At 58.9% G+C, this 22,513-nt stretch overlaps 1 protein-coding gene and 2 pseudogenes across 3 annotated transcripts; all 3 read right to left on the minus strand.

Annotated features, from left to right (window-relative positions):
* Positions 1-2,784: 2,784 nt before the first annotated feature.
* On the minus strand, positions 2,785-11,419 carry LOC138846549 (cocaine esterase-like; annotated as a pseudogene). The gene is made up of 12 exons (XR_016225251.1): positions 11,202-11,419; positions 8,434-8,638; positions 7,439-7,577; positions 6,672-6,805; positions 6,332-6,590; positions 5,821-5,919; positions 5,425-5,564; positions 5,247-5,327; positions 4,882-5,026; positions 4,327-4,464; positions 3,770-3,842; positions 2,785-3,538 (listed from the first exon to the last, which is right to left on the minus strand). The product of XR_016225251.1 is annotated as a cocaine esterase-like (transcript).
* Positions 11,420-13,861: 2,442 nt separating this feature from the next.
* Positions 13,862-18,537, minus strand: LOC138843231 (cocaine esterase-like; annotated as a pseudogene). Its single transcript, XR_016224667.1, has 10 exons — positions 18,530-18,537; positions 18,105-18,243; positions 17,330-17,463; positions 16,999-17,248; positions 16,469-16,587; positions 16,091-16,214; positions 15,552-15,775; positions 15,027-15,164; positions 14,791-14,831; positions 13,862-14,047 (listed from the first exon to the last, which is right to left on the minus strand). The product of XR_016224667.1 is annotated as a cocaine esterase-like (transcript).
* Positions 18,538-19,115: 578 nt separating this feature from the next.
* On the minus strand, positions 19,116-22,235 carry LOC149120975 (cocaine esterase-like). Its single transcript, XM_089320209.1, has 3 exons — positions 22,183-22,235; positions 19,889-20,021; positions 19,116-19,340 (listed from the first exon to the last, which is right to left on the minus strand). Exons 1-3 carry the CDS (start codon positions 22,183-22,185, stop codon positions 19,132-19,134), a joined length of 345 nt encoding a protein of 114 aa, XP_089176335.1. The 5' UTR covers positions 22,186-22,235; the 3' UTR covers positions 19,116-19,131.
* Positions 22,236-22,513: the final 278 nt, after the last annotated feature.

The following is a 22,513-nucleotide window of genomic DNA, read 5'->3' on the forward strand; positions in this document are numbered from 1 at the left end:
GGGGATTAGATAGGGAGAGGGTGGGGTTAGAGACCTGGGCCTTTAGAATGAGGAGACAAAGAATCAAGAACACACGCCATGGGTAATACCCACATGGCCTGAGCTCACAATAAAACACATGCCAGGTTCTAGGGTGGGGTCACCTTTGTCCTGGAGCCTTAACCTGCAAACATTTGCCAGGTGCACGGGGTCAGAGGAGACCCTGGGTTAGGGATGGGCTTCTGGATTGGCATCAGGGGCTTTGTTTTTGCAGGTCCTATTACCAGACTGGGGCCACCTGGTGGGGGCAGGAAGCCACTCTGCCTACTGTCATCAGCCCTGGAGACAAATGGTCCCGGGGCAGGTTCCTCACTGTCGGGGTCACTTGCTCCGGCAGCCTCGAGCCCAGGGAACCTCCCTTGTTCCCAAGCCAATGCCTGCCTCATGGGCTGCCGACCAAGAGGCGCGCTGCTCAGACCCCTTATGTTGGGCTCAGTCCTCTGTGTCTGGGGCCTTGGGCAGCCCTGACCCTCCCCAGCCTCAGTGGCCAGTACTGTCACTTCTACCAGCTACAGCAGCCCAAGTGCTGCCCTCCCGCGGCCACAGGCTCTAATTGCGGGATTGGGCAGAGCTGACCTGGGTCCCTGTTGCCGCCTGGGGGAGCCTCACCCTGTGCCTGGATGAGGAGGAGTAGCAGGAGCCCGCAGGCCATGGCGCAGAGCTGTGTGCCCTATCGGTGCATCACCATGGTCTGAGGCAGGTCCACATGGGCGGCTCTGAGCCCAGAGGCTGGCCGGGGGAAGGGGAGTTGGGGGGGAGTTGATTCAGGGGTTGACTCGGGCCCAGCCCAGGAGAGGTAGGGAACAGGCAGGCCGCCTCCCTGGGGTGGGGCTTGGGGGCCTTGCAGGAGAGCAGGACTGAGAGGACAGGGCCTGGTGGGCTGCCTCTCCTGGCTCCTAGCTCCTTCCCTGGCTCCTGCCTCCCCCCTGGCTCCTGGCTCCTCTGGGTGTCCAATCCCTCTCCTCAGTCCTGGAATCACCAAGTTTACTGTCCTCGCCGGCTGACTCCAGGATAGTGTAGGGATGGACAGCAAGCAGCACTGGGCTGTGACTGGACACCCAGGAGGCCTTCTCTGAGAATCTATTAAAAAATATTTTGTTATTTATTTGAAAGGCAAGTTACAGAGAGACAAGGAGAGATAAGGGAGTGATGCTTTGTTTGTTTTAAGATTTGCTTATTTTACTTGAAGTCACAGATACACAGAGAGAGAGGGAAAAGTAGAGAGAGAGAGAGAGACGTCTTCTATCTGCTGCTTCACTCCCCCAGATGGCTGCAACGGCCTGGCTGCGCCGATCTGAAGCCAGGAGCCAGGAGCTTCCTCAGGTCTCCCATGTGAGTACTGGGGCCCAAAGCACCTGGGCCATCCTCCAGAGCTTTCCCAGGGCACAACAGAGAACTGGATCAGAAGTGGGGCAGCCGGGTCTTGAACCGGTGCCTATAGGGATGCTGGCACTGCAGGCAGCGACCTTACCCACTATGTCACAGCTGTGGCCCCAAGGGAGAGATCTTGCATCATCTGGTTCACTCCCTAAACTGCTGGGGCTGGACCAGGCCAAAGCCAGGAGGCAGGAGCTTCTTCTGGGTCTCCCAGGTGAGTGCAGAGACTCAAGCACGTGGGCCTTCTCTGCTGCTTTCCTAGGCACATTCACAGGGAGCAGGATCGGAAGTGAAGCCGCCAGGACTCTGCTCTGTGTCTACATGGGATGGCACTGCAGATTGTGGCTTAACACACTGTGACACCACTTTCCCAGGATGCACTGTGTTCTAGCTGGGACCAGGAAGGAGAAGCCATGATGGAAACATGGAAGTGAAATTCTGGATGGAGGGGCCATAGCAATCCCTTCCGTATTCCCACAGGTGAGATCCCACCCCACTGGGTTATGCATTTAGGGCACCGCCCCCTGGGATGAGAAAGGGGAGGGCCCTCTCTGCCCCTGGCTGTGCTTGGGAATCCTCCTTGGGCTGCCTCTTCCTCTCTTCCTCCTGGGCAACCCTGGCCCATTCCTGCTGAGGGTCTCTCCGTGGGTGGCGGCCCTCAGTAGGCGTGCAGGTGTGGTCACACTCTCTCTCCTTGAAATCAAAGCTGCTTTTGTGCACTGCCTGTGGCTGCTGCTGCTGTGAATCCTCATGTCCATGGGGACAAGAAGCTTGAGTAAAATGTAAGACCCAGGGCCCACACCTTCCCCACCAGGCACCCAGCAGGGTACGTGTGGTCCTGTGACAGCAGTGGGGGTCCGGGAGTCAGCCTGAGTGTAGGAAACATCAGGCTCCCTGCAGGAAGGAGGAGCAGCCTGGGCACGGGAGCCCCCAGGGGAAGTGGACCCTGGCTCATGAAGGCTGACTTTGTGGCTCCTGAGAACTGGCCTTGACCTCTGCTCAGCCCAGGGCTCTCTCAGCCACCATGGCCAGGGCTAGCCCAGGCCAGGTCCAGAGGGAGAAACATTATCTGTGTACCCCACATGGGTGGCAGGGACCCAAGCCCTTGGGCCCTCCTCTGCTGCTTTCCCAGGTGCCTTAGCAGAGATCTGGATCAGGAGTGGAGCAGCTGGGACCTGAACTGTCCTCATATGAGATGTCAGAGACATGGTTAGAGGCTTAACCCCCTGTGCAAAGCAACAGCCCTATACTCCAGGTTACTGCATTAATGATTCATGGTATCCCAGCTGTGCAGGTAACCAGGTTTCTTAGAGAGCTGAGGGCCTAAGAAAACGTGGCAGGTTCACTCAGGTGAATGTGACTCAGCCGTGAAAGGACTGGAACCCTTTATTTGTGCTGCATGGATGGGATTGAGGCACCACTCATGGCAGCCTGCAGGGACGAAGCCACGGTGACTCCTGGTGTCCTGGTCCTCTGTGGCCTCTAAGAGATGTGAGATCACAGGCATGCTGGGAGGAGGAGGAGGTGGAGGGCTTAAGGCACCCAGGGGTGGGCAACAATCCCCAACCCAGCTCCTTCCTTGTGGGGAGGGCCTGGGGCTGGGAGGAGAGGAGAGGGAGGGTGGGGAGAAGGTGGAGGGGCATGAAGCAGGAGGAACCCAAGGCCTAGTGGGTGTTGAGTAAGCTGGGCGGGCACTGGTGTTGCCCAACACAGCTCCAAGGAGGGTGCATGGAATGTGTCTCACACGAGGGACCCAGGGCAGGCTTGTCAATGAACCTCAAGCCGTGAATTCTCCACAACGGTCAGCTGAGTTGACAAGGCAGGGAGGATTGAGTGGCCACGTTAGAGTGCCTGATGCATCTCTCTGTGGATGTGTGTGAGTGCATCGGGGCCCCACCTGCACTGGAGCCCCTGACCCCACCCCCACACAGGCAGCTACAGCTCTGTGTGCTTCTGCTCAGCGCCCCTTAGCTCCTGGACCCTCTGGGGCAGGGTGTGGGTCCAGAACTGGAGCCTGCAGGCATTCAGGGCCTGGCCCACTGCAGGCTACACGTTCAGCTGCAGGTATCGCTGGTCCAGGTCGAACAAGGGCCAGTGCGCCAGGCCCTCGCCATTGGGGTTCCTGCAGACAAGACATCAGGAAGCAGACGTGAGCAGCTTGTGGCCCACCCCAAGGTCACTGGGAGATGGGAAGAGTGTGCCTGGTCCCTAGGGACCCTGTGAGTGCCGTGGGTCCTGCAGCTGGGGAGGGCACTGTCACGTGTCTTAGGACCCTGGATTTTGGTGAGGTCCCCACACAGGAGGGAGGGCAGAAGGTCCCAGGTCCCCGGGGATTTGGGGGGGGTCGTCTCACCCGTTGCGAGCAAAGTTGGCCCAGTACTTCATCACCCTCCTGCTCAGCAGCTCCTCCTCCTCAGTGAGGGGCACTGAAGAGGGGAGGGGCAGGGTCAGTGTGGGCCACCCCAGTGCTTCTGCCCTTCATGCACCACGCTCCCAGCCCAGGTGGAGCTGATCCTCGGCTACCCCCCAACCTCTATGTCTTTCCTTCACTAGTGAGACCAGCCTTTGTCATTTTCATGTCCCAGTCATCCCCTAAGTCATCAACTCTGGATATTTCTTTACCTAGATGGTAGCTTCCCTCTGTCCCTGGGACATTTGCAAGGAAACAGACGTGACTTTGAACCTGCTGTACACCCAGGCTGGACATTCATCTTTGGGCAGGCAGAGGAGGAGGGAGCAGAGGCTGCACCCTGCGGGCTCTCAGACCCAAACCTGGCTCTGCCCTCTGAGCTGTAAGACGTAGGACCCTGGATCCCATCTGAGCCTCCTGCTTTCATCCCAATGGTGGGTGCAGAGCCCCTCAGAGAGAGCCTGGACCTCATCCCATCCTGGTAAAGGAGGAGGATTCACCTTAGCTGCCAAAGAAATGTGATGTGAAGATAAAGAGCAGCTCACGGCCGTGGTCGGTATTCACGTGGTGCGGCCTGAGGTCCTTTGTGAAGCTGGGTCGATGCTGGAACTCGTAGAAGTAGACAGGGGCGTGGGTACCTGGGGATGGACAGGGCGAGATTTGGCCCCTTCCCCAGAGTTCTCCTACAATAACCATAGTTTCGAAATGTAATTGCTGCACCAGGCTGGGTCCTGGGCAGTTGGGGAGAAGTAGCAGGGGAACAGGTGCAATGTGCAAGCCCTGGGTTAGATCCAGCCTTGAGGTTTGTGGCTGTGAGGTCTTGAAACAATCAGTGGAGCTCACAGCCCCGTCTCCTCCCCCCTTCCATAGCCGAGATTTCCATCTCTGGAACTGTCATGGAGGGTTACTGAGAGGAGCAACACCAAGTCCCCGGCACTCTGGGGCCCACTTAAGACATGGATCAGGACCTGGACAGGACAGGCGTCACCCTCAGGAAAGCACCCAGCTCTGAGCTGCCCCCTAGCGAGTGAGGCCTCAGTCCCAGATGAACTCACGCTGGAAATGTGCTACTCGGAGTGCAGGCATCACGAACATGGCGTCTGCCATCATCTCCTGGAGCTGGGCCATGAGGGACTTGGGGTCCTCATTGCTCCCCATGTACTCGTCCATCAACTGGTCCCCCAAAGCGGGAGGCAGCATCTGGCCCAGGGGAAGGGGAGGGAGTGAGGGGAGCAGCTCCTGGGAGGGAGGCAGCAGGTTCAGGCTGGGGGACGGAGGTCCTGTATAGTCAGAAACTGGGGGAAGAACCAGGCTCCGGGAGACCCTACCCAAACACACGGCAGAGCCTTGGTTCCTGGAGTCCCTGTGTGGGCAGGTGCCTGAGGTGCGCTCTGTTGTGGCAGGAGCCTGGGGGCCTCACCAGCCGTTTTGTTGCTTGATATGTTAGTTCCTTCATGGCCCCTCTGTCTCTTCTCTCTTGAGGGTCAGTGGCAAGTCGGAGCTGAATGGAGATGAGAGAGTCCCATGTTGGACATGGCTGGGGCTGGAGGTTTGAAGCCCAGAAACCTGCCCACCACATGGGCAATGTGGGCACTCACCTTGGGGATGACCCAGCCATACTCATCATTGTTGACACCAATGATGCTGGGGACGGGATGAAAGTCATCCGAGGCCAGCAGCTCCTCGGGGTGTCTGGGCAGGAAGACCCCTCCACCATGCCTTTGATGACCTTGAAGACCTGGGGGTCACACAGGGTGAGGGAGAATTTTTGTGTCCCAGGTATTCTCAAAGACCTCTGTGTACATCTCCCATGCCTGGGTCAGCCCTGGGTGCTGACTCCCACCCGGGGGTTCCCAAGTCTGGCATACAATACTGGGTCCCCTGTTCAATCCACAGCTGGGATGTCAGGAGGCGTGGATGGGAGGTAGCAGCCCCAGGGACTATGAGGTGCACACAAGCCCATCACCCCCTCACCCACGTGCACGGGGCCCGACCTGGGTGATGGCCAGCATCTCCTCTTCACTCTTGGCCTGCAAGCAGCGCACCAGGGTCTCAGAGTCCACCTGGCCACAGCCAGACAGGTTGGCCACCACCTGTAACGGGACCACACAGGGGCTGGCACAGCCATGCTGGAGTCGTGGGGGTTTTCCAAGGCACCACTGGAGGCAGCTGCAACCCAAATCACACAGGGTGTGGTGTGTGCACGGCTGCAGTGGAAGCTGATTGTTGCTCCTGCCCCATGACTTGGCACCGCCCAGCCGCAATGGGCAGCACCTGCTGAGCTGGTTGCTGAAAACCTGGGGCTCAGGGCAGGCAGCTGGTGGAGCTGAGAACCACCTCCGCCTCTGCTGGGACACAGGTGTGTGGCTTCTAACCCTAGAGCCTCTCAGTAATGCAGTGGTAGGCAGCAGGGCCTGAGAACCCGATGGTCCTCCCTCCTTGTGCCCCTTGATCAGAGATGAAGTATAGGCAGGAGCAGCAGGCCTGGGCAGTGAGGACACTCACAGTGGAGACCACCTCAGATGACCTGGGGATGAGGGTGGGCAGCAGGGCCACCCCACTCTCCATGATGGCTCCATGGAAGAGACCTTGGGACATGGGTGACAGCACATGGGATGACACACTTGTGCCAGCTGCAGACACGCCGAAAATGGTGACCCGGCCAGGGTTGCCTCCAAAGTGGGCGATATTCTGCTGGACCCAGCGCAGCGCGGCCACTTGGTCCAGGTAGCCCGAGATTCCAGTGGCGTACTGGACTCCAGTGCTGAGAAGTGGCAGGCACAGGGGTCACAGGGCTGTCCTGGTGCCACTCATCCTGCAGTGCCCACCCCAGCCCCGGTCTCACCTGAAGAAGCCCAGGACTCCCAGGCGGTACTGGATGGTGACCACCACCACGTCCTCAAATGCCGCCAGGGCAGAACTGTCATACATGGAAGCCATGCCTACAGCCAGTGCACCACCGTGGATCCACACCATCACCTGGCAAAGTCAAGGAATTATCTGCTGGTTTCCTCCAACCTAAAGCCTGCTCATCCCCAAGCTGATCTAACCAGTCTTGCGATCTGTGTAGGTGCCCAGCACTATGAACTCCACCCAGACTGCAGAATCTGGGCCATGAGCCAGGGATCCAGGAAACACCGGGTAGGCCAGTCCTCCTATCATTGGAATACAATTCCATGTTCAAAGCCTGGGTCCGTCAATTTCAGAACCCATTTTGAGGTGAACAAATACCGGCTGTCTATCTCATCAATCCACACGGATACTCATCCTAGTGCCTTCCCTTCTTTAGGCCCCCACATCATCCGTGGCTGGGAGCTCTGGTGACCTCTGAGGGTAGCCAGGGGTCACTGAGTGTGCCTCCTGGGCATGAGGGTGCTGAGGTGTCCCGGGTCCATTCAAGAACATCAGTCTGACCTCTGACATCTCAGCCCCTGGGATCCCATGCCAAAGGCTCAGCTGCCCACCGTGGGGGAGCAGCAGTTCTTGGCTCCCATAGTGAGAGGCTTCTGGACAGGGTGTGCTCACAGGAGGGCCCGTGCTCAGCTTCTCCTTTCTCATCTTCTAGCAGAAGGCAATGCCCTCCCACCCCGGCCCACCCTGACCCACACTCACAGCAAGGTCAGAGCCCTCACGGGCATGTGCAGGCGAGTAGATGCTGAGGTACAGGCAGTCCTCAGTAATGGGGATGGACGGCGGGGTGAGGTTCAGCTGCAGAACACCTTGACCCATCATAGCCAAATTCTGCAGACACCTGGAGCCACCCAAGGCAGCCATTAGTCTAGAGCCTGGGTCTAGTGTGCCCGACCCTCCCCGGGCCTCCTCCTACAGCCCTGCTCACTCATGGGCTTCCATAAGACACTTCCCACCAGGATCCAGGTCCTGCACTCTGGGTGAGCTGGGATGGTCCAACATCAGGGAACCTCAGGTGTCTGAGAATCTGGGGACCACTCTTGACTGACAGGGGACTCTGTGGGAAGTCCTGACTGCAGGAGGGACACTCAGTGCTGGATGCCCAGACCCAGCCACGCCGGAGCAGGCCAGCCTCCCGCACACGAGCCTGGATGGACGGGTGGCGTTTCCCCAGGAAGGGCAGTAGACGACCCTCACCTTCAGAACCTCCCCGTTCCCACAGTCTCCAGTCCTAAGGGCATACACGGGTCCCTGGCCAATGTCTTGTCCTGTCGTTGGCTCAGTGACCAGGACGACCCTCTCTGGTGCCCATCTCAGGGAGTTGCAGGATCTGCTGATGGAGTCAGGGCCTCCTACAAGCATGTGGAGCCAGGTGAACCTCACGCAGACACAGCGCCCCCTGCAGGCAGAGAGCCTGTGGCCTCTCCTGGACACGGGGAGAGCGTCTCTGCTTTTCTCTTTGTACCTGGATTTAATGTGCTCTGAGTGCCACGTTCTGGCCCCAAAGCATTTCATGGTCACTGAATCCAGAAGCCTAAGCAGACTCACTGAATAACGCAAAAGGGAGCCATCACCCACAGGGAAAGCTGGTTATGGGAGCTCTGTCCCAGACTGCTGGGCCTAGTCCAGAACTCAGAGGATCTTTCCCCTGACCTCCCCCCAGGGCCGGAGCTCCCCTGTGCCCTGGGAGCGCTTACATGGCTGGGTGGGAGGTCCCATCCCTCACTCCACTCCAAGCTTCAGCAGGTTCAGGAGGTGCAAAGCGCAGCGGCCCCACAGGTGGCTTAGCAAAGGGAATTCCCAGGAAGGTGTGGACGCCCGCATCGCTGCCTTCCATGTGGACCAGGCTCCCGCGCACCTGCCCCGTGTGCGTGTTCCGGATGGGGCTGGCAGAGTCCTGGCCTGTGGGCAGAGAGGTGTCAGGTGGGGGCTCCCCATGAGCTGCCCTCCCACACTGCTGCTGTGGCCTCTCCTTGGCATCAGCACCTCAGCCTTGCCAAGGCCTCGGACCTACAAACACTGACCTGACCAACGTCCTGCATGAGAAACTCTCCCCATCTCCCAGCCAGCAGTGCTGTCCCTGCCCAGCCCAGGACATCCCACAGCTCCCGAGGCTCCTGGGACCTAGCACCCTCCCTGAGCACTAGGAGTCAGCGCAGGTGACAGCCCTGGGGGCGAGGAGAGCGTCCTTTCTGCTGACTGCCCTCGGTCACAGGAGGTAGAGCTGTGAGCACCAGACTGACCAGGCTCCCCTGCTAGGAGGCTCATGCTCCAGGTGTCAAGAAGGGAAGAAAGGAAGCATCCTCTAGGGGGCGATGTAGTGGCGCTCGGGTGCACCCACAGCCTGCATGGCCAGCATCCCCTACACAGTTCCATCCTGGCTGCTTCACCCCAGATCCAGCTCCCTGATGCAGGTTCACTGCTGCTCTCATGCTGTCCCTCAAGGATCTGTGTTGTGCCACGAATCAGATATGAAAAGGTCGAGATGTTCTATGGTGAGGACAGCACCACATGCTGGCCTTCCCAAAACAAGAAATAACAGAAGCGGAACCCTAACAGCTGAAGCTGATGGAGCCTCTAGGTACAATTCCTGTGTGCACAGGGTGAGGGGACAGAGGAACGGCCAGAAGGCACCACAGGGACGGTCCTCCCCCTCCAGAGAGAGCCAGGGGTACACCGGTTTCTCAACATAGGAATCAGGAGGAAGAGCACAGCGAGGGGGAGCTGAAGCGTGAGGGAGACTCTGCAACACAGGGCAACCGCACAGGGGTGCAGAGCGCGGGCGCGGGGGTGGGGAGGGGACCTCTGTGCATCGCTGGGGTAGGGAAACAGGACACCTGCTCTGGGAACCTGACGGGCAGTCCTGCAACACTTAACCTGGAGCTCCACCCGCCCTGCAGGTCCCACCCTCGGTAGAAGCCCAAGGGAAGTGCCAACTGTTGGGCAGACACTTGGAGCAGCAGTAGCAAGGCCGCTGGGATGCTCCCCTCCTAACACAGCGGGCGTCTGAGGGAGACCGTGGAGGGGAGAGCTCTTTCTCACTCTGGCTCTCCCTCTTTCCCTGTGTCTCTGCCTTCAAACCAGCAGAAATCAATCATCCCCAGCCCATGGAAGCTGACTCCTCCTCGGGAGGAACCTCCCATGTCACAGTAGGCGATACCGGGCCACAAGGGTGCTCTGGGCCCCTGGGTCAGGGAGAGGAGAGCCTGGTCCCGGAGCAGTGAGTAAACAGCGCCTCTGTCCTGAGCTGGTCCCGACCTTGTCCTTGTCGTTCGCCCCAACCATGGAGGACAGCGCTGCCTGCAGCAGCAGTTCCGGCTGTGAGGCTGACAGTGAGCTGAGCTCAGCAGAGTCCACGGAGGACAGGGGTGGCTTTCGTGCAGACGCTGCCGTGTTTCCTGCCCCGGACACGCACAGCGACTCCCAGGGTCCTTGGGGAACAACTGCCCCCTCTCTGAGTGGGGACCCAGCCCCAGATATTACTTTATTAGGAACCACAGTGATGTGGGGGAGACGATCTGCCTGGAAGGTCCTGGTCGCCGGGAGAGTCTGTGCATTGCAGGGCAGGCGGGGAGCCCGTGGGTGAGCATGGAGGAGGAGGAGTGGGGACTGTGCTGGGGATTAGATAGGGAGAGGGTGGGGTTAGAGACCTGGCTTTTCACGATTTTTATTCTCTTTAAAGAGCTATTTTTTGGAAAGATCATGTTAGAGAGAGAGAGAGAGCGAGGGAGCGAGCAAAGGAGCTCATCTGCTGGTTCATTTTCCAAAAGGCACCACCAAGGCCTCAGCCAGGAGCCTTGAACTCCAGCAGGGTGTCCCACATGGGAGCATCAGGGGCCTGGGACAGAGCCATCTTCCACTGCTTTCCCAGGCACGTTACAGGCAGCTGCACTGTGAGAGGAGCAGGCAGAGCTGGAGCCAGTGTTCCTAGGGGCCGCCAGTGCACAGTGCTGACTTGCTCTGCAATGCCAGCTGCAGTATTGGGCCTTTGGAATGAGGAGATAAAGGCTCCACGACACACCCAGGAGTGGTGCCCTCTTGGCCTGGGCTCCCAGAATGCCAGGCACGGAGGTGTGGTCACCTTTGCCCTGGAATCCAGCCCAGGAGGACCCCTGCCTGCACTGGGTCAGAGGAGACCCTGGCAGACACACAGCCCAGGGCAGGTTCATCAGTGTCCTGGGGAGGGCACAGTCACCACAGCCTCAAGCAAGGGAGGGAAAGGGCCCCATTCCCCACGCCCCTTCCTGTCCCGGCTGCTGACCCGACCAGCGCTGCTCAGAGCCTTCGTGCTGGGCTCATTCCTCCGTGCCTGGAGCCTCAGGAGACCATGGTGGGCGCCCAGGTCCCCCACTGTCACCTCTGCCAGCTCCAACCTCCCAGGTGCTGCCCTCCTGTGGCCTCTGGCTCTAACTGCAGGATTGGGCAGATCTGACCTTGGTCCCTGTTGCTTCCAGGGAATCCTCACCGTGACCTGGGTCCAGGAGCAGCAGGAGACCGCAGACAATGGCGCCGAGCCGAGCTCCCCTTCGGTGCAGCCCCATGCTCCAAGGAGGCCGTGTGCACACCTCTGTGTCCCGCAGGCTGCACCCAGTGTTCCAGGCTTGGATCAGGGCCTCGCCCCTGACCTGGGCAGGAAGCAGGTGGGGCACACCGCGGGGGCGGGGCTTGAGCGCCTCTGGTGGGAGTGGAGTGAGAGAAGAGAGGTCAGTAGGGACCCAGGCATGACTGCCTCCCCTCTCACCGGGCTGCTCGGGGGTCCAGGCCCCTCACCTCAATCCTGGAGTCACCAACTTCACTGTCCTTGCCGTCCTAGTCCGAGATAGTGTAGGCATACAGAAAGCAGGACACCAGGGGGCCTTCTAAGGGAATAAACCATTAAAAAAGTGATATATTTATTTTTTATTTATCTGAAAGGCAGAGTTAAAGAGTCAAGAGAGACACAGAGAGAGATCTTCCATCTACAGGGTCAGTCTCAAACGTCCAGGGCTGGGTCAGCCCAACGCCAGGAGCCAGCAGCTTCTTCTGGGTCTCCCAGGTGAGTGCAGGGGCCCAAGCACGTGGGCCTTCTGCTGCTTTCCTAGGCCCATTAGCAGGAAGCTGGATCGGAAGTGAAGCCGCAGGGGCTCAGCTGTGTGCCTACATGGGATGAAGGCACTGCAGATGGTGGCTCACTGCTCTGTGCCACAGCCCCTGCCCCAGGGGTCACCTGAGCCAAGGCTGGCAGGTGTCACTGTCCCGGATCCTGGAAGCTCCTCCTTGGTTTCCAGGCTGGGTGCCCACTGGGTCCAGGCCCCTCCTCCATCCTTTCCCGACTCTGCCCATCCCCTCCCTGCTCACTCAGGGTCCAGGTTTTGAGAGGCAGTGACCATGGCACTAACTAAGGCTGAACCCAATGTGTGCTGTGTCCCCAGCTTCTTCTGAGACACAGTTCTGTCCTCTCCTTGACAGTGAAAACCTGCTGGTCCTGATACTTGGAACCAGGCAGGAAGAACAATGAATTCGGGAGCTGGAACTTTGCCAGCCCTGCATTGTAACTTTATCCCTTTGCTTGTCAGTCTTTTATACCACTTTCCCAAGATGCAGCTGTGTCTCAGCTGGGACCAGGAAGGAGAAGCCATGATGGAAACATGGAAGTGAAATTCTGGATGGAGTGGCCATAGCAATCCCTTCACTATTCCCACAGGTGAGATCCCACCCCACTGGGTTATGCATTTAGGGCACCGCCCCTGGGATGAGAAAGGGGAGGGCCCTCTCTGCCCCTGGCTGTGCTTGGGAATCCTCCTTGGGCTGCCTCTTCCTCTCTTCCTCCTGGCAACCCTGGCCCATTCCTGCTGAGGGTCTCTCTGTGGGTGGTGGCCCTCAGTAGGCGTGCAGGTGTGGTCACGCTCTCTCTCCTTGAAATCAAAGCTGCTTTTGTGCACTGCCTGTGGCTGCTGCTGCTGTGAATCCTCATCTCCATGGGGACAAGAAGCTTGAGTAAAATGTAAGACCCAGGGCCCACACCTTCCCCACCGGGCACCCAGCAGGGTACGTGTGGTCCTGTGACAGCAGTGGGGGTGCCGGGAGTCAGCCTGAGTGTAGGAAACATCAGGCTCCCTGCAGGAAGGAGGAGCAGCCTGGGCACGGGAGCCCCCAGGGGAAGTGGATCCTGGCTCATGAAGGCTGACTTTGTGGCTCCTGAGAACTGGCCTTGACCTCTGCTCAACCCAGGGCTCTCTCAGCCACTATGGCCAGGGCTAGCCCAGTGCAAAGTCCAGAGGGAGAAACATTATCTGTGTACCCCATGAAGGAGTCAGTGGCACAAGCACTTGGGCCCTCCTCTGCTGCTTTCCCAGGTGCACTTGCAGAGATCTGGATCAGGAGTAGAGCAGCTGGGACCTGAACTGTCGCTCATATGAGATGTCAGGAACGTGGTAGAGGTTTAACCCCCTGTGCAAACAACAGCCCTATACACCATTGTTACTGCACTAATGATTCATGGTACCCAGCTGTGCAGGTAACCAGGTGTCTTAGAGAGCTGAGGGTCTAAGAAAACATGGCAGGTTCACTCAGGTGAATGTGACTCAGCCGTGAAAGGACTGGAACCCTTTATTTGTGCTGCATGGATGGGATTAGGGCGCCACTCATGGCAGCCTGCAGGGACGAAGCCACGGTGACTCCTGGAGTCCGGGTCCTCTGTGGCCTCTAAGAGATGTGAGATCACAGGCATGCTGGGAGGAGGAGGAGGGGTCTTAAGGCACCCATGTGTGGGCAACAATCCCCAACGCAGCTCCCTCCATGTGGGGAGGGCCAGGGACTGGGAGGACAGGAGAGGGAAGTGGGTAAAACAGAGGACGTTGGGAGGGACCCAAGCCCAGTGGGTGTTGAGCAAGCTGGGCTGGCACTGGTGTTGCCCAACACAGCTGCATGGAGGGTGCACTGGGTGTGTCTCACACGAGGGGCCCCAGGGCAGGTTGGCAATGAACCTCAAGCATGGGTTCTCCACAATGGTCTGCTGAGTGCATGGAGGCCAGGAGGACTGAGTGGCCACGAGACTGCTGAATGCATGGCTCCTCCGTGGATGTGTGTGAGTGCATCGGGCCCCACCTGCACTGGAGCCCCTGTCCCCCACCCCCACACTGGCAGCTACAGCTCTGTGTGCTTCTGCTCAGCTCCTCTTAGCTCCTGGACCCTCTGGGGCAGGGTGTGGGTCCAGAACTGGAGCCTGCGGGCCTTCAGGGCCTGGCCCACAGCAGGCTGCACGTTCAGCTGCAGGTATCGCTCGTCCTGGTCAAACACGGGCCAGTGCGGCAGGCCCTCGCCGTTGGGGTTCTTGCAAACAAGAAGTCAGGAAGGGGGCACCGAGTCACTTTGAGCCCTGTCCAGCCCAGCCCTGAGCACCTATCTAGGGTCCTGCCAGGCCACCTTGCAAGCCAGGTGGGGTGAGGAATGGGTTTCCAGAAGGATATCAACGACCTTGCTCTAGTGACAGCCCCACGTGGAAACCCAGCAACCTGACCTGGCCTGTCCCTCCCCACTCAGGGATCCTCTGGGCAGAGCAGCTCATGGCCACCCCAGGTCACTGGGAGATGGGAAGATGTGCCTGGTCCCAGGGCCCCTGTGAGTGCCAGTGGGTCCTGCAGCTGGGGAGGGCGCTGTCACGTGACTTAGGACCCTGGATGCTGGTGAGGTCCCCCCAGAGGAGGGAGGGCAGAAGGTCCCAGGTCCCTGGGGATTTGGGGGGGTTTGTCTCACCCGTTGCGAGCAAAGTTGACCCAGTACTTCATCACCCTCCTGCTCAGCAGCTCCTCCTCCTCAGTGAGGGGCACTGCAGAGGGGAGGGGCAGGGTCAGCTCGGGCCACCCCAGTCCTGCTGCCCATCATGCACCACGCACACCAGCCCAGGTGGAGCTGACCCTCGGCTACTGGCGAACCTGTATGTCTTTCCCTCACCAGTGGGACCTGCTTTGTCACGCTCCACGTCCCCAGTCATTCCCTAAATCATTGACACTGGCTTCTTCCTGGACTAAATGCTTACTTCCCTCTGTCCCTGGGACATTGCTCAGGAAACAGACCTGACTTTGAACCCAAGTGCACCCAGGCTGGACACTCATCCCTGGGAGGGCAGAAGAGGAGGGAGCAGAGGCTGCACCCTCAGGGCTCTCAGACCCAAACCTGCTCTGCCCTCTGAGCTGTAAGACTTCGGACCCTGGATCCCATCTGAGCCTCCTGCTTTCATCCCAGTGGGGGTGCAGAGCCCCTCAGAGAGAGCCTGGACCTCATCCCATCCTGGTGATGGAGGAAGATTCACCTTTGCTGCCAAAGAAATGTGATCTGAACACAAAGAGTAGCTCATCGCCGTGGTCGGCCCTCATGTGGGGCGGCCTGAGGTCCTTTGTGAAGCTGGGTCGATGCTGGAACTCGTAGAAGTAGACAGGGGCGTGGGCACCTGGGGATGAACAAGGAGATGCGTGACCATGGGGACCACACATCACTGCCACACTAGGCTGGGTCCTGGCAGTATAGCAGAAACCTGGGGGGAGCAGTTGCAGTGGGCATGGCCTGGATTAGATCTGGCCTTGTGCTTCGTGGCTATGAGGTCTGGGAACAGTGAGTGGAACTCACTCAGCCGTCTCCTCCCCCCTTCCATAGCCAAGATGTCCATCTCCAGGTTCAGTCATGGGGGTTTAGTGAGAGGAGTGACACCAGGTCCCCAGCACCCTGAGACCCCATTAGACATGGATCAGGACCTGGACAGGACAGGCGTCACCCTCAGGAAAGGACCCAGCTCTGAGCTGCCCCTAGCGAGTGAGGCCTCAGTCCCAGATGAACTCACGCTGGGAATGTGCTACTCGGAGTGCAGGCATCACGAACATGGCGTCTGCCATCATCTCCTGGAACTGGGCCATGAGGGTCTTGGGGTCCTCATTGCTCCCCATGTACTCGTCCATCAACAGGTCCCCAAAGCGGGAGGCAGCATCTGGCCCAGGGGAAGGGGAAGGAGTGAGGGGAGCAGCTCCTGGGAGGGAGGCAGCAGGCTCAGGCTGGGGGACGGAGGTCCTGTATAGTCAGAAACTGGGGGAAGAACCAAGCTCTCGGAGACCCCTCCCCTAAGCACAGAGCAGTGCCTTGGTTCCTGGAGTCCCTGTGTGGGCAGGTGCCTGAGGTGCGCTCTGTTGTGGCAGGAGTGTGGGGGCCTCACCAGCCGTTTTGTTGCTTGATATGTTAGTTCCTTTATGGCCCCTCTGTCTCTCTCCTCTTGAGGGTCAGTACCTAGTAGGACCTGAGTGGAGAGGCGAGAGTCCCAAGTGTGTATGGCTGGGCCTGGAGGTTTGAAGCCCAGAAACCTGCCCATCTCATGGGCAATGTGGGCACTCACCCTAGGGATGACCCAGCCATACTCATCGTTCTTGAACCAATGATGCTGGGGACGGGTTGAAAGTCAGCCGAGGCCAGCAGCTCCTCGGGGTGTCTGGGCAGGAAGACTCTGTCCACCACCCTGCGATGACCTTGAAGACCTGGTGTCATGTGGGATCAGGGAGAAAGCTTGTGTCCCAGGTATTTTATGGTTCCCTCTGTGTAAATCCCCATGCCTGGCTCAGCCCAGGGTACTCAATCCCACCTGGGGGTCCCCAGACTGGGATCCAGGACTGCACCTCCTGTTCCCATCCACGGCTGGGATGTCAGCAGGCATGGATGGGAGGTAGCAGCCCCAAGGACTATGAGGTGCACACAAGCCCATCACCCCCTCACCCACGTGCAAGGGGCCCAACCTGGGTGATGGCCAGCATCTCCTCTTCACTCTTGGCCCTCAAGCAGCGCACCAGGGTCTCTGAGTCCACCTGGCCACAGCCAGACAGGTTGGCCACCACCTGTAACGGGACCACACAGGGGCTGGCACAGCCATGCTGGAGACTGGGGGTTGCCCACGGCCCCACTGAAGGCAGATGTACCCCAAATCACACAGGGTGTGGTGTGTGCACGGCTGCAGTGGAAGCTGATTGTTGCTCCTGCCCCATGACTTGGCACCGCCCAGCCGCAGTGGGCAGCACCTGCTGTGCTGGTTGCTGACAACCTGGGGCTCAGGCGGGCATAGTGGCAGAGCCAAGAATCACTTTTGTCTCTGCTGGGGCTCAGATTGCAAATTCTGGCCCTGGAACCCCTCACCAATTCCCCAATAGGCAGCTGTGCCTGTGTACCCAATGGTCCACGCTGTGCTCATTTCCCTGAGACTGTAATAGAGGCAGGAGCAGCAGTGCTGGCTGGGCAGTGAGGACACTCACTGTGGAGACCACCTCAGACGAGCTGGTGATGAGGCCGGGCAGCACGGCCACCCCACTCTCCATGATGGCTCCGTGGAAGAGACCTTGAGACATGGGTGACAGCACATGCGTAGACACACTCGTGCCAACAGAAGACACGCCGAAAATGGTGACCCGGCCAGGGTTGCCTCCAATATTGTGCTGGACCCAGCGCAGCGCGGCCACTTGGTCCAGGTAGCCCCAGTTGCCGGCGGCGTGCTGGTCTCCAGTGCTGAGAAGTGGCAGGCACAGGGGTCACAGGGCTGTCCTGGTGCCACACTTCCCCCAGGGCCCATCCCAGCCCAGGTCTCACCTGAAGAAGCCCAGGACTCCCAGGCGGTACTGGATGGTGACCACCACCACGTCCTCAAATGCCGCCAGCGCAGAACCATCATACATGGAAGCCATGCCCAGAGTCATTCCGCCACCGTGGATCCACACCATCACCTGGGGGGTCAAGGATGGACCCTGTGGCTCCCCCAGCCTAAAGCCTGCTCATCTCCAAGCTGATCTAACCAATTTTGGGATCTGTGCAGGTGCCCAGCACACTGAACACCACCAAGACAGCAGGATCTGGGACATGAGCCAGGGTCCCAGTGCCAGCAGGAAGGCCAGGCCTCCCATCCTTGGAGTTCTAGCCCTTGTTTCAGAGCTTGGCTGCATCAATTCCAGAACCTGCAGTGAGGTGGAAAGCTAAGGGCTGAGTCTTGGTCCTTCCACATGGATGTCATTCAAAGTGCCCTCCCTCCCCAGGGGCTGCCCAAGCGTCCATGGCTGATGTCCTGTGTGACCTCCAAGGTCAGCCCTCACCACACAGCAGAGTGAGTCTCCTGGGTGTGAGGATGATGGCAGTGTCCTGGGGCCATCCAGGACCCACTCATTCTGACCTCTGACAGCAGCCAGGCCCCTGGGACCCCACGCCCAGGCCTCAGCTGCCCACCGTTGGGGAGCAGCACTTCTTGGCTCTGAGAGTGAGAGGCTTCTGGACAGGGTGCGCTCACAGGAGGGCCTGTGCTCAGCTTCTCCTTTCTCATCTTCTAGCAGAAGGCAATGTCCTCCCACCCCGGCCGACCCTGCCCCACACTCACAGGCAGGTCAGAGCCCTCACGGGCATGTGCAGGCGAGTAGATGTTGAGGTACAGGCAGTCCTCGGACATGGGGATTGAAGGTGGGGTGATGTTCACCTGCAGAACATCTTGACCCATCATAGCCAAGTCCTGCAGACACCTGGAGCCACACAAGGCAAGATGCTAGTCCAGGGCTCTGCAGTGGCCCACACCAGACCCTCCCCATCCCCTGCCTCCTGCAACGCTGCTCACTCATGGTCCTACTCTACGCCCTTCCCACCATGATACACCTCTTAGACTCTGGGCAAGTCGGGATGGCGCCGACATCCAGGGAGCCTCAGGTGTGTGAGGGACTTGGGCACCACTTCCTGACTCTCAGGAGACTTGAGGGAGGTCGTGACTGCAGTGACACTCAGTGGAGGTGACATCATTGCTGGATGACAGACCCAGCCATGCCCGGAGCAGGCCAGCCTGCCATACATGCTGCCTGGGTGGACGGATGGCGTTTCTCCAGGAAGGCCAGGTGGGCTTCTGTGGCCTTAATTCTAGACTCTCTGGGAACCTCATCGCTCCCACCCTCTCAGTCGTAAGGACAGACAAATGTCCCTTGGCCAGTGTCCTTTGGCTCAGTGACCATGGCAGCCACCAATGTTCCCTTCTCAGGGACCTGCAGGGTTTGCTGCTGGAAGTCAGGGAGATCAGGGACTCCTGCAGATGTCATGGAGCCAAGCTGGCCCTCACCCAGTGCCAGCACCCCTGGCTGCACAGAACCTGTGGCGAAAGTGAACGAGGGGAGGTGGGTCTCTGCACACTCTGCAGCACCTGGAGCTCACGCCCTCTGAGTGTCAAGTCCTGGGCAGGAGCCTGGCAGCAGCCAGGAGCCTCCTGAGCCTTCGCAGGCTTGCTGGAAACCTGCACATGGCAATCCTGCACACAGGAGGATCGTGGCTTTCAGGTGTGAGTTAAAGGACAGCTGGGCCTGGCCCACTGCTCAAAGGATCTCCTCCCCCCACCCCAGGTCCAGAGCTCCCCTGTGCCCTGGGAGCGCTTACATGGCTGGGTGGGAGGTCCCGTCCCTCACTCCACTCCAAGCTTCAGCAGGTTCAGGAGGTGCAAAGCGCAGCGGCCCCAGAGGTGGCTTGGCAAAGGGAATTCCCAGGAAGGTGTGGACGCCCGCATCGGTGCCTTCCACGTGGACCAGGCTCCCGCGCACCTGCCCCGTGTGCGTGTTCCGGATGGGGCTGGCAGAGTCCTGGCCTGTGGGCAGAGAGGCGCATCAGGTGGGGCTCCCCATGAGCTGCACTCCCACACTGCTGCTGTGGCCTCTCCTTGGCATCAGCACCTCGGTATTGCCAAGGACTCGGACCTACAAACAGATTTCCTGCAAGTGCCTTATGATTCCACTCAAATGAGCGGCCAGAAATAGCGTTTCCATAGTGATAGGAAGCAGAGCAGTGTGTTTCTGATGCTGAGGCCGGGATTGCACCGAGTGGAAGAACTGACAGAGTGATCTCTGTGAATGGAATAAACAGCCATGGAAGTGCACAGTGGACATGGTGCAAGGCGCTGGGAACCTTGCTGGCCCCTGAGCAGGAGGCCCTAGGCTGGGTGGACAGAAGCCCGTGATACCAGTCACCTTTTCCACTCATGGTTTTTAATTACATTCTTCCTCTATGTGGGCTCAGGAACCATAGAAGCAACGAACTTTTCAGACCGAAAATATTCAGGAAATATATTGTGTGTCTGTGCTCAGTATTACAGACTTTTCTCTCACTCTTCCTGACACTGATATAACAGTTACTCACCCAGCACTTGCATTGTGTGGTAGAACTCATCTGGGGATGATTTAACGTGTGCCAGAGAACTGTGGCACATACACGCAAACACGATGCGGCTTTCCGTACAGAACTCGAGCGTCCCAGTTTTGGAATAGGCGCTCTGGAATTTAGGAATAGACTCCCAGTTCAGGAATAGACTCCCAGTTCAGGAATAGACTCCCAGTTCAGGAATAGACTCCCAGTTCAGGAATAGACTCCCAGTTCAGGAACAGACTCCCAGTTCAGGAATAGACTCCCAGTTCAGGAATAGACTCCCAGTTTAGGAATAGACTCCCAGTTTAGGAATAGCCTGCAGCCTGCTGGAGGACCAGCAGAACGCACCCCTCATCTGATGCACCCTGTGGCCAATCTCAGACACACCCACCTGTGGCCAAGTCAGACTTTATTATTGGTGTGGCTGGGCCAGGGAGTTAAGAGTCTTTGCTTCAAACTCCCCTTCCTCTGGCTCACGGAAGGGGCTTTTATACACACACACAGAGCATAAGCTGGGAAATGGGGGTGGGGGGGAGTCTGGGCTCTAGGTAGTGTCCTTAGCATTCATCTCCCTGAGCTGTGGCTCTCTATGGGCCGATTTGTACCTGGATTTCAGACACGCACACACCCTGTGTCCTTTCAGTGTCAACCTGGTGACTGTTCCGTCCTGAGTGGTCATCTACTTTGTTTCCCCTAAGATTTATTTATTTGTTTGTGTGAAAGGCAGAGCTACTTACAGAGAGAGCGAGGAAGGAAAAGAGACTCAGAGATCTTGCACCCACAGGTTTACTCCCCAAAGGGCCACAATGGCTGGGGCTGGGCCAGACCAAAGCCAGGAGCCTGCAACTCCATCCAGGTCTCCCAAGCACTTGGACCATGTCCCTCAGCTTTCCCAGGGGCGTCAGCAGGGAGCAGGATCAGAAGTGGAACAGTCAGGACTCAAACCTGCGCTCACGTGGGATGCCAGCTTCGCAGGTGGCAGCTTAACCCTCTGGGCTTCCACGCTGCCTCCTCGATTGTTTCTTTGAGGAATAAGACTTTTGCAGGAATAAAAAACAACTTACTCATTAGAATACGGCCAAGGGATTTATTTTTGTGTTCTTAGCGGGGCAGGGGAAAAGAGGCTCCTCCAAGGAAAAACTGGTCCTTTTTTTATCTTTGGGAGACTCTGTGACAACACCAAGAGACAACTGGATTCTTTCCGAGCATGAGACCAACAGGAAATACTGTTTGAGCCACTGGGGCTGGAGTTCCGGCCCCGCAGCTTAGCCTGCCGCCGGTCACACCAGCATCCCGCATCAGAGTGCCTGTTGGATCCCAGCTGTTCTGCTTCTGATCCAGCTCCCTGCTCACGAGCCTGAGAAGGCAGTGGAAGCTGGCCCAGGTCCTCGGGCCTGATTCCTGGTGTCCACAGGGCCCATCCCCAAGTGTTGCAGCCATCTAGGGAGTGAACCGGCAGATGGAAGCGCACTGGCTCTCTGGTCTCCCTCTGTCAGTCAATTTTCAAATAAGTAAATCTTTAAAAATCAATAAAAGAATAAATGAGGCATCTACAAGGCCAGGCTGAGCTTCCTGCCAGGCTCAGACATCCTTGAGAGCCTGGGCAAAGGGCGGGGAATGGTGAATTCCAGCTGGGCTGGGCACAGGGGAGGGTGAGTGTGGAGCCCCTGGGCAGAGTAGATTGGGACAGGGTGGGGGAGAAGACCTGTCAACCTAGAGCATCCAGGGTCGGACACCCAGGCCCCATCTCACCTGGGTGAGCTCTGGGAAAGTCAGGGAGGGCCCGGGCAGGCACAGAGCCCCTGGTCTTTGCCTTCAAGTGGAAGACTCTGACCCCAGAGCAGCCGCGTGGGCTGAGGGGCCCTGTGGCCTCTGAGATCAGCCCGGGCCCCCATGCTCCCTGCTATTAACCTTCAGAGGGGACCAGGTGCCTCTGGCCAAGAGCACCCCAGAAAGTCCCTGGCAAGGGGAAGATGTTGATAATTGTTCTCAGGACTGCGGACGGGGTCGCCAACAGCCACACACACACAGGAAGGGATCGCCTGGACCCCTCAACCCAAGCTGCCCTCTAGGAGCCCCTCCTGATAGGCTCACTCCTCGGTGTCTGGGGCCTCGGGCAGCCCTGACCCTCTCCAAGCCTCAGGGGCTCACCCTGGGCACATAGGTCCCCTGCTGTCACCCCCGCTGGCTTCACCAGCACAGGTGCTGCCCTCCCGTGGCCGCAGGCTCTAACTGCAGGATTGGGCAGATCCGACCCAGGTCCCTGTTGCTGCCTGCGGGAGCCTCACCATGGGCTGGGACAAGGAGGAGCAGCAGGAGCCCGCAGGCCAGGGCGCTGAGCTGCGCGCAAGGTTGGTGCGTCCCCATGGTCCGAGGCAGGTCCACGCGTGCGCTGCTGTGGCCCCGAGGCTGTGCCAGGTGCTCCAGGGGTGGATCAAGGCCTCAGGCAACCCGCCCAAAGGGGAGTTTGGCCTGGGCAGGGAGCAGGGGGGACGAGCCCGGGGGTGGGGCTTAGGGGCCAGGCTAGAGTGGGACTGAGAAGGCAGAGGCCAGCACACAGGTGAGGAATGGCCTCCTCCCCTCTATCAGGCCCCTGCGCGGTGTGCCGGGACCCTCCCC

The sequence above is a fragment of the Oryctolagus cuniculus genome, chromosome 18 (assembly GCF_051225735.1).
Source record: "Oryctolagus cuniculus isolate XC-2025 breed Fujian yellow rabbit chromosome 18, ASM5122573v1, whole genome shotgun sequence".
In the NCBI taxonomy this organism is placed as follows: Eukaryota; Metazoa; Chordata; class Mammalia; order Lagomorpha; family Leporidae; genus Oryctolagus; species Oryctolagus cuniculus.

Bases quoted from the DNA above. Each gene is read 5' to 3' on its own strand.
- LOC149120975 (XM_089320209.1), bottom strand. The intron at 19,341-19,888 runs GTGAGTAACTGT...CTCTGCCCACAG, and splicing joins CCACACAATGCAAGTGCTGG to GCCAGGACTCTGCCAGCCCC.